Source organism: Prosopis cineraria, unplaced genomic scaffold, assembly GCF_029017545.1.
Source record: "Prosopis cineraria cultivar Desert tree isolate PC_DT_omini unplaced genomic scaffold, ASM2901754v1 PC2231, whole genome shotgun sequence".
Taxonomy (NCBI): Eukaryota; Viridiplantae; Streptophyta; class Magnoliopsida; order Fabales; family Fabaceae; genus Prosopis; species Prosopis cineraria.
The window spans coordinates 5,913-17,602 of record NW_026557556.1 but is presented as its reverse complement, the minus strand read 5'-3'; the positions used below and the strand labels follow the sequence as shown (position 1 = coordinate 17,602).

The window sequence follows — 11,690 nt, the reverse complement described above, 5'->3', positions numbered from 1 at the left end:
GACTAATTGAAAGCTTGATGACAGAACATCAAAAAGATATAGAAGTTTGATTATCTTTTGAATGATTTTATTTTTAATTTATTAAGTTTTTTTAAAATTCGTAAGAAATTTTTAATGACAATGTTTAACAACTTATTTCATATAAATTTAAATTATATTTATTTTTAAAAATACGTTTTAGTAATGACAAATCTTGCTACCAAGTCTAATTATGTAATTAATAATTTTTTAATTAATTAATTATTTTTTTAAAATACTTTTGGTGGCAACAAATGTCGTCTCTAAAGTTTATTTTGGTGATAAGTTTTAAAGTCACAGCCAAAGGTCTAGCTTTTGACATAATTTTTTAAATTTTAAATTATTTTTTTAAATAAGCAAAAATTTATTTTTGGTGGTGGCAACTTTTAAAGTTGCTACCAAAGGTCCACTTTTGCTATAATTTTTTTAAATTTTAAATTATTTTTTAAAATATTTTTGGCAACTATAAAATGTCACTAGTAAAAGTCATTTTTGGTGTGTTACTTTTAAAAAAAACCACCACCAAAAGGTTCACTTTTGGTTATGACATTTAACAGTCACTACCCAAAGTGGATCTGTGGAGGAAGCTTTTAAAATTTACCACCAAAAATCAAGTTTTGACATTAACTTTTGTGGCGACTTTTTTTGTTGTCACTAAAAATCACTGCCAAAAGTAATTAACAAGTAAGCATATTACTTAAGTGTTATACTTGTCTTTGTTGATATTTTAAGCTTTCATCTTATGCCAACTTCTATCTTATTAGGGGTGCGGTGCTGTATTGCACCCAAGAATCTCTAACTATCCCAAGATACCAAGCATTTGACAAAATATACACATGAAAAATAATAAAGGTACCTATTGAACTATTAATTATTCAAGCAATTATTAATGATTATTCAAATTTAAATTTATTTTTATTGATTTTTAAAGTGCTCACCTCAAAGGCCAAATATTATAGACTGTGGATATTGCGTGTTGAGATTCATGAGAGACATCATCACCACGCCCCCCACTACAATTCTTGAACAAGGTTCATATTTCATTAAACTACATTTTATATATAAAACAAAATTTGGTTAGCTAATTTTGTTGTGGTTATAATTTAAATTATAGTACTATGCTAATACTGAAAAATTTGAGGATGCTTACCTCAATTAAGTCATGGAAGAATGGTGTCCACGTGTATTCCAAGTAAGGGTCATGCAAAATGCATGCAATTTTTAGAGAGTGCAATTGATCTAAGAGCTAGTGTTTGCCCTCCCTCTTCTCTGAGTTCACCCCTTAAGTGTCCCTAGTAGGGCAGAGAGTGGGACTCTCTCAAGTTCAATTTATTTAGGATAAGGTACGCTAGTAGTACAATCATCCCAAAGCCTACCTAGTGATCGAATTCCAAGGGGCATGGTGTATCGCACGCCTGCTTGGGTTCGATCCCATAACCTCTCCTAAAAAGTAAAGAAGTGGGCAACATTGGTAACATTGAGCTCACTGTCACCCTCTCCTACAAAGGGATGATTTGTTTTTGTTGATTTATTGTAATGGTCCAGTAGTATATTGGAAGCTGTAGAGAAATATATAAGAATAAATAAGTAAATTATCTCTTGAACTTTAAGTCCAGTAGTACCATAAACTCTAAACTCGTTTATTATGTAAATTGTTCCCTTCAACTTTTGAAAATGATGTCATAAAAGTCAACTTTGCGTATTAGTTGACAAGAAAGACATCAAAAAATGACCCAAATTTTAGTCATTCTTTGTAACTTTTTGGGTCATTATCTGTAATTTTTGGGTCATTTATTGTAATTTTTTTAGTATTTTTTGACAATTTTTGAGGTTATTTTTTAATCAACTAACGGTCAGAATTAACTTTTGTTAATGACAAGGAACATATCGAATCGTTTTTAAAAGTTGAGAAAATAATTTACATAATAAACAATTAGTTTAGAGTTTATGAGATGCCATTGGATCTAAAATTTAGTGGGTAATTTTTTCATTTACCCAAATATACAAATAAAAAAATTGATAGTCCAATAGACTATTATCACAATATTAATTCTTCAAAAAGTGTGGCCAAAGTAGGATCTTCACTGGTTAGAATAGTTTTAGGTAATAATTTGGATTAATCGAATGGTATAGTGATATGATAGTTCATGAGGAATCGTATAATTTTTTTATTAGTCAAATATTTCTATATATAGTTTGGCAAATTGTATATATTAGTTGAAACTAGAGGTCAGTTATTCTTTTTTTTGTCAGTAATAAGATGTCAATTATTCTAGTACTACTATTGGTTATGGTTATATTATTTGCTGTTATGGTATTTTCTCTGAATAATATTGTTTGCTATTCTAATATTCTATGAATAAAGCAAGTTTGTGACAGTTTTAAAATGACAAACTTTTTTCTTTTTGAAAGACCATTCTACGTCGGTTATGACAAAAAATTTCTGCATCAATTTTATGTTGAAACTAATGTAAAATGTCACTGTTTATGAAAATTGTCATAGTAAGTATGACATTTTATATCAATTTAACTGGAAACCGATACAGAAAATCTTTTCTATGTCACTAATATTTCCGTTGCCAATAAAATGTTCTATATGATCAACAGAAGAAGTCATTAATAGTAAATTAGATACATAGATTTTAAATGTAAAATTTTAACTTAAATATGAAATACAAATCAAAATCAATCAATCCATAAACATCATCTTTATATGCTTCCCTTAATCTCCTTATTATAAGTCATTCTCAATCATATTTCACTAGAACAAAGGAAGGGTGGTTAACTCATTAATCTGTCTTAAACTAAAAAAATAAATAAATAAATTCAGACCTTGGCTCTATTAAAGAATATGGATTGAAAAAAAAAATAGAAAAGGAATTTTTTCCCCTGAATATGATGTGCATTCTCTCTCATGAATGGTTGAATCCAAGCAAAAATCACCATCAAATTAAAATTGCATTTATAAGAGTCACCATGAAGATTGCATATCTAACCAAAAACACTCATCACCCTCACGAAAGATATATAACCACCATAAAAGACCATATATACAGTACAAGTGAATGAGTGATGAAAAATTGATTGGACTTAAACCTATTGCCATGTTCAGAAGTTGAAGTGGTTGAGACTTTCAACTTAAATATTAACCACCCAAGTTCACAAACCAAGTTTTAACACACCAACTTGAAACCTTACTTAGTTTTCGACTTAGAACACGGAGGCAGTTTACGATGATGACATGTCCATATAAGTTTTGAAGATGAAATCTCGGAGGACAACCATACATGGATAACAAAACACCAGTACACAGATCTTTGAACTTGGAAAACGACAATATTGGATTCGTAACAGATATATGAAACTCTATTTCTAAGAGACATAAACACCGGTTATTTTTTTTCATACATTTATAGAGATAATATCTATTTTATTTATTTTACAGCAGTTTCATAAAAAATCTATTTTACATATATAGTGGCACTCCGAATTTATAAAAAGGAAGAGAAAATGTGGCATGTTTACTAAATTAAACATTGGAGAAAGGAGTTAACTTCTTGCTTGTATCTCAAGTGCAACAGATCAGATGACATATTATCATTATATATCCATGATCTAGTGAATCCTCCGCCACCCAGGTCGATTCTTCATCATTAACACACTCCTTATTGTTTCCCATTGGAAAAGCCAAACAAGTAGAAAGAAGTGGAGTGAGAGAGATGAAAAATATGTGTGCCACCCTTAGAGGAGCGTTGACTATGTAGGCAAAAAATAAGCGCTCCAAAAAGTTTTTTTTTTTTTTGGGGTAGTGGTTACGTTGATTAATATCCGCATCACTGAATAGGAAACAATATATAATGTTCTGAAAGAAAAGAGAGAAATATGACAATCAAGGAGTCATATCAAAATACTGAATTAGAATTAATTAAACTCTGTTTTTAGCAATTTGCAATTGGAGTAAAATTAAAAAAATGTTTAATTTAATAACTCTCTACTTATATAAAGGGCCATGGATTTCTTTTAGAAAACACCCTATATTTTAATACATATTGATCAATTTTATTTCTTTAGTTGAGAGAAAAAATTAGTATATTCTTTGAATCCCAAAAATTTAAACTTTTAGATAATGAAGTATTACTATAATCTTTAAATATTTTTAAGTATTTAAAGTTGTAATAGATTAATTAATGTGAAAATTGAAATTGATATATTATAAGTTGTATTTTTTTAAAATAAAAATGCCACAGGCACAATGTATTCCAACGAGGTTACATCACATCAGAGATCATGAGATTCTCGCACCTAGTTGGGGGATATTAAGAAAAGTGGTATTTGTGCTAATTAGGTGATTCGCTTGACGAGTAAGGCCAGTCTGCACTTCAATTTCCTTCTTCAAAAACATGGTCTAAAGTAAAAGTCCAATTTCTCATGTGGAGATTTCTAAGATAAAATGATTCTGATGAGAGGGTGATCCTAAGAATATATGATCCATCATGTATAACACTATTACAAAAGTATCTTATGGGAACACTTATTTTTAATCAATGAAAGGGCTTTTAAAACACTCCTATAAGTAGCACATGCAGGAGCGTTTTTATTGAAAGCACTCTTATAAGGTTTTTCCTATAAGAGTGCTATCTATAAAAGTGTTCGCTTAAATTCTAAAAATTCTAAAATAATAAATACCTACAGGCATGTAAGAGCACTTTTCGCATGAGCTCTCCCATAGCTTGGTTAGGGCTCCCATATGTTTTTTTTTTTAATTTAATTATCTTTTTATAATTTTTTTTGTAGCTCATTTCAAATGCTATTTCATACCAATATTAGAAAAGCCAATTCAGCAACAATATAATTGAATATTAGAAATTATATACAACTAAAGAACTTGAAATTAGAACAAACTTAGATTAAATTTCTATCTTGTCTAATATGCTAGTCTAACAAATAAAACTTTTGGTATTTTTCGAACATTAAAAGTTACCAATCACAAATAATTAATTATATATTTTGATCACTTCTCAGTCACATCTTCTATTTGCTCCCCATGCATGGTCCAACAAGTGTAAGTTGGATCAATCCTATTACATATCAAATAATCTTTTAATTTTATTGGCCTTAATCACTCATCTTCCAGAGCAAAATTTTAAACAAAGACATTTGACTTCACAGAGGTCTTGAACATGAGAAAATATAAACTCAATGAACTTATCTACCCCATCTCAATATTTTTCAGACAACTGATTAACCAACATCTATTTACGATCTATATCATTAATATAGTCATGAAAATTCAAAAATCAAAGATTTAGAATGTTTTTTCTTAAAAAATTTGTAGAGTCCTCTCTAAGAGTGAAACATCTCTAACAATCAAATCTAATAATTCAGTATATCAATTCATTCAAATAAAAATTTTGTAGCATAATTTAACAAAAATTTATCAAATAATTATAATTTATCTTATGTTTATCTATTAACTTAATACTATTATAGTCATAAAAAAGAATTATACATTTCATAAATATACAACCAAAAAAAACATTAAACAAGAGTTTCCTTTTAAATTTCAACATCCATACTTCAATAATAACTACATTCAACTTCTAGCACTTAATTAACAGAAAGTAAATTTCAACATAAGCACACCAAAATTCATTTATATAACAACTCAATCATATAACAATTATAATCAATTTCAAGTTCAATTTTAACTAACATGAGAGTAGTTTAATGTCAGAAAAAAAAAACCAAAGTCATAGATCATTATTATCAAACCTACATTATTAATATATATGTATATATAGCAACTTATTAAAATAACTACATAATTATATAATTTTTTTTAAAAATTTAAAACAAACCTACTACGCACAAATGGATGATGGCAAGACTTCATATCTTCGCTGACGCATAGCTGTAGATCTCTGCCAACGAAGACGTGACGAACAGGCCGCAAATCCCCAGCGACGCAACAACGGGACGAACATTGCAGTGCTAGGTTGGAAGCCAAGAAATTTGGTGAAACCCTTTCTCCATATCTCATCTTTTGTGCATCTCCCATGAATCCTTCACAAGAAGCAGCTTCATTCATATTAACTGATCCATCAGGGTCCAATCTGACCCAGCCAGGTTGAGATGTGAGTGAGCCATTTGGAATGCACATCTCTCTGTCTTGAAACCAATATATTCATCTTCGCATCCATACTCAAGACCAGTTGATCATGTTTTCAATGTTAATGAAAGCTATATATGTCTCTCTCCAAAAAGTCATTGCCAGAATCTAAGAGAGACTGCGTCTGATCTTCCAAAGGTTCCAACAAGCTTGAGCAAACTGATGAGTTAAATTTGGCATGCTTCATGGTTCATATGCCATAAAATCCAAAAATGAGTTAAATTTGGTATGCTTCAGGAAAAGATGGAAGGCGGAAAAGAGCAAGATTATAAGTTGTACTGATTTAACTTATTGGATAAAAATGTTACTATCCATACACACAAAAATATTTTTTCCATAGGAAAAAAGTTAAGGAATTGCTTGGTTTCTATTTTTATTTTTTATTTTTAAAAACCGTTCTATAATACAGTTTTTAAAATTATTTTTTAAAACAAAATAAAATAAAAATATTTTTGGTTATGTTAATTTAAAAATTAAAAAATAGATCGATAGTGATAGTTATAGATAATTAATAGTGGTAATTTATAATAAAAATTGATTAAGGTAACTGTAATTCCAATAATCAAATGCAGTGTATTTAAAAAAAATAAAACAAAAACAATTTGAAGTTGTTTCTATTTTAAAAAATAAAAAATAAAAATAGTTTTGAAAACAATTAAATTGGAAACACTTGTTTAAATAATTTTTTAAATTTTTTATTTTAAAAAATATTTTTTAAAGATAAAAAATTAATGGCCCTAAATAATTTTCATTGCCACTTTATTATTCTCTTCGAAACCCATGTCACGCGCAAAATTTTTTTTTTTTGGCCAAAAGCACAAAAGTTTTAAAGTTTATGCATACATGTATTAGAGACTCCAAATATATATATATATATATATAATATTTTTTGACATGAATAAATATATAATATTAAACTTTTAATAAATTATACTATATATTTATGATATAAGAACAAGCATTTTATTTCTGGCACTTCAGGTGTTGTTGCTTCTTGTAATTAGTACATATGAGGGGCCTCCAACGCAAAAACGAATTAACAGCGCCTACATCTTAAAAAAAAAAAACAGAGAGAGAGAGTAAATTTTGTCACGAATAAAGAAATTCAAGTTGAAGTTATGACAACTATTTTAATTGGCATGCGTCAAAAGCTTTTATTATAAGTACTAAATTTACGTTATAAAAACTAATAATATATGCAACTTAGTGTTTAAAAGTCAAGCATTCGATAACAGCCAACAAATTAAAAATTTTATACTTACTTGTTTTATAACTTATTGAATAGTTATAATATAACTAGAAGTGACTCTATGCAAAGATCACATAATGAATTAAAATGAACATCATATACAGATTGTAGAAGTATTTTTTCTTCTAATATTACTTGACCTTGATCCTTTTACACGGTATTTTTATTGTGGCCTTGTATTCAAAAAAAAATATAAACATCATATACAGCTTAAAAATTTATACTTTTTACAATTTGAAAAAATTACTCCAAGGTCCCTTGTAATGATTTTAATTACAAAGAGATTTCATGAAATGCACGGAATATTGCCAAGTCTCAAATTTTGTGTAATTATAACTTGGCAAAAGAAAAATTATAACTTGATATGAGTTTAATATAAGTTATCATTTTTCTTTATCAAATTGTAATTGCCTAGGATTTGTGACTTGGTACTATTTTATGTATTTTATGAGATTTTTTGGTAATTGAAATTCTTGTGTGAGACTTCTCAATAATTTTGCCTTACAATTTTTGAATAATGTGACTCCTTATAAACATATTGACGACATTGATATTTTTAAAAAAAAAAATTGGTTTCCCATAAATATTTGACTATTGAAATTGATTCTGTTTGAGGCACCGTCCCATACTAAATGTTAATACTTCTTTCAATAAAAATTCGAACCTTGATTCACCACGTTATGAAAAACTAAACCCTTTCATTAAACCCAATCTCCCTTTAGTTGATGACATTAATTTTAATAATCACTATTCATATTTTTTAGTAATTAAAAAAAGGAGAACATATAACTTTTAGCCCTTAATTTTCTATTGTCACAACTTAGTTCTTATATTTCTCAACTTGAAATAACTTAATTCTTATTTAATTTGATACAACCTAAACTCTATAATTTTTTAACTCAATAATTAAATATTATATACTAAATCAATAATTGAAAAAAATTAAAAATTAAAAGTTATAATATCCCTGAAAAAGAGGAAGAGGTGCATTTTGTCCTACTTGTATAAAGTGGCTTCTTCTGCAAGCAACTGATGCAACCATAAAAATGAAATCCTCACGGACCAGGGCCAATTCTGTCTTTTCAGCTCTGCCAATTAGGAAAAGGAATTTTGTAAAAATCAGAAACAAACAAAGAAAGGCAGTGTGGAGACTGTGACAAGATGACCTGTCAAACTGCATGAAGATGCCTTTACCTGAAGTCTAGCACTAATTTTGGCTTTCCTCACATTTTCTGTGTTTTCTTTTTACAATCCCAAACAAAATTCCCACCGAGAGAAAGAAAGAGAATCATAAAAAGGTAACATTTATTTATGCAAAATTATTCTTCATTTTTCAATATTCTTTATTGCCTTTTTTTTTTTGCAATTAATGAAATGGATTCATATCCATTATTTGTTTCCCTACCTCTTTACCTCCAAAATGCCCACAACAGTTTTATTTATTACAGCTTCGTTCTTAAGCAACATTTATTTAAAATTACTTGAATTACAAATAAAAAATATTACTCCTTTCATTCTAAATTATAAAATATTTTTAAACAAAATCTCACATATCAATAAAGCTTATTAAATACACTTTACAACCTTATTTTTTTAAAATAAAAATATAAACTTTTAAAAATATCCTTCATTTTGGTGAAAGAATATTGAAGAGAGAGAATATATGAAAAATATAATATTAAAAAAGTATTATTAATGAAATCTTATTTTATTAAAATATTTTATATTTTAGGATGCTAAATTTTTTTAAAATTATTTTATAATTTGGGATGGAGGGAGCAATACTTAAGTCTAATTATTTTGAGCCAATCAAGTGATCAACATATTTCTTAAAATTATACTAGTTTTTAAGTTAAATAAACTAAATCTATTATTCTTTTTATAATTATCTAATATCTAATATTTTTCGTCAAATTTAAATATTATTAAATCTCATCAAAAGGGAACTCCCTAACATAATTTTTTTGATTGAATCTTATTAACAGTACTAATTAATGAAGTTTCTTTCAATCAATTCTAAACTAGCCCTTATCAATTTCATTATCATTATTATTATTCACATAAAAGAACAAATACATGAAAAGAGATCAAAAAATTATTATTATTCACATATTTTTAATTTTTTTTATTATTATTATTCACATTTTTTATCTCTTTAATTTCACTATAATAACCCACTACTGTCCTTGTCTCACTATGGATTTCTCACCCCTTCGCTTCCCCTCCCCACCCCCCTCATAAATTTTCTTCCCCCCCCCCCCCCCGTCCCTGTGACTCTATCTCTCATCACTTAGGCTGAGAATAGAGCAAGAAGACACAGGTCAATCAAAATCCACAGAGAATCTTGGCTTTGTGAAGTAAAATTCCCTATAAAATCCCATACAGATTCAGACCAATTTTCGGTATATACCCATTATCGTTTTCTTTTCTCTCAGGTCACCAAAATGGAGCTTTCAGAAACCAGACCAAGTCAGCCCCACCACCGCCAACAACATCGTCAGAACCATCAGCAGTATTTGCAGCAGCAGCAACAAAATCAGTTACAGTTGCCTCCGTTGTCGCAGGTTGCTGTGGTCCCTTTTAATGGAGGAAGAGGAGGTCCCTCGTCTTTCATCAATGTGGGCTCCACCATCTCCATCCAAGCTGGCCTCTCTGCTGCTACGGCTGCTTCTGCTTCTTTGTCACCTTCTCCTACTTCTTCTTCTTCGTCGTCCTCGTCATCTTCAGCTCCGGTTAATTCTCTCATCGATGCCTCTCCTGCCATCGACATCCCTAGATCTGACCCTGAATCATCTGCTGATCCATCCAGGCTTCTGCTCGATTCGATCAGGAGACAAGAAGTTCGGCGACAGTTGTTAATCTCTACAGGGACGGCGGCGGCAGTGGCGGCGAGGAATGTAGGTGCGAACAGGCCGAAAACGAAGGACAGACACACCAAGGTTGATGGTCGTGGCCGGAGAATTAGAATTCCGGCAGGCTGTGCGTCTAGGGTTTTTCAGTTAACCAAGGAGCTGGGTCTGAAGTCCGACGGAGAGACGATCGAGTGGCTTCTGCAGCACGCGGAGCCGGCAATCATGGCCACCACTGGCACCGGCACGTTGTCCTCAAACTTCTCAACTCTCAACCCGTCGCATCGGAGTGGTGGGTCCACTTTCTCGGCTCCGCCGACGAGGTTTGCTCCGAATACATTTCATGGAGTTGTAGCACCCTCTGCTAATTATCAGCCTTTCGAAGAACTGTATCCGCGTTCTACTTTGTTAGGGTTAATGCAGCAATATCAACCTCAGCAACAAGACGACCAAATTCATCTATTGACCGCCGGTCAAATTCCAGAAGAGCTACCAGGTGCCGCCGGCGGAGCAGTGAACGTCGGAGAATCCACTGAAGATTATACGAGAAAACGTTTCCGAGAAGACTCTATCCAAGAACAAATACAACAACGCGTGGATGTTGACTCGCAATTTCAGAAGCAACCACAACAGCTGCTGCAAAAAGGACCTTCGACTTTGAACGTCCTTCGTCCACCTACCAATTTCCTCCGCACCCCAATGTGGGCGGTGGCGCCATCTGATCCCGGCGGCGGCTCTGTCGGTAGCACATTTTGGATGCAAAGCAGCTGGAGTGGAGGTACTGGTGTCGCCGCCACAGACAGCGTCAGTTATGGATCATTTCCGACGGCACAGACTGGTGGTTGTGGAAGCATGAATCAGTTTCAAGGCTCGCCGCAATTCAGTTATCCCCATGGAAATGTCGAATTTCGAGGTGGTGGGAGTGGCGGAGGTCGTCTGCAACTGGCACCGACGTCGTCGTTTTTGCTGCCTCCTCAGGCTCAGATGATGGATCAGTCCGACGTGGCTGCATTGAATGCTGCGTTTCCTAGTGTTTGTTTTGAGAATGTGAATTCACCAGACGACCTTCATCATCTTTATCCTCAAGCTGATGATAATGGAGAATAAGGTCGTAATAGTTCTGCATGAATATCAGTTAATCACAGGAGATTCAGAATGTTTCTATTCTATGGTCTGTTTCGTTACTTTTCATCTTAGTTCTGTACATATCCAGATGGATCAATCCCTTGCGTATGCTTTTTCTCCTTGGACTCTTAACTCTTTGGGTTTGGAGTTTTTTTTGTTTAGGTGAGTTTATTCTGGATGGCCGCTCACCAAGGTGAAGACAAGTCTTCAGGCCGAAGAATACTTATAAAGATATTTATAAGTCACTTATCAACATCTAACAATGTCTTCAGACTGAGCA

The 11,690-nt window shown here is 31.4% G+C and overlaps 1 protein-coding gene across 1 annotated transcript; it reads left to right on the top strand.

Annotated features, from left to right (window-relative positions):
* Positions 1–9,880: 9,880 nt before the first annotated feature.
* LOC129301586 (transcription factor TCP23-like) lies at positions 9,881–11,392 on the top strand. The gene has a single exon (XM_054940143.1). The coding sequence runs from the start codon at positions 9,881–9,883 to the stop codon at positions 11,390–11,392; it is 1,512 nt and encodes a 503-aa protein (XP_054796118.1).
* The last annotated feature ends 298 nt before the right edge of the window (positions 11,393–11,690 follow it).

Excerpts from the sequence above, each read along its gene's own strand:
- LOC129301586 (XM_054940143.1), top strand. The coding sequence starts at position 9,881 with ATGGAGCTTTCAGAAACCAGACCAAGTCAGCCCCACCACCGCCAACAA.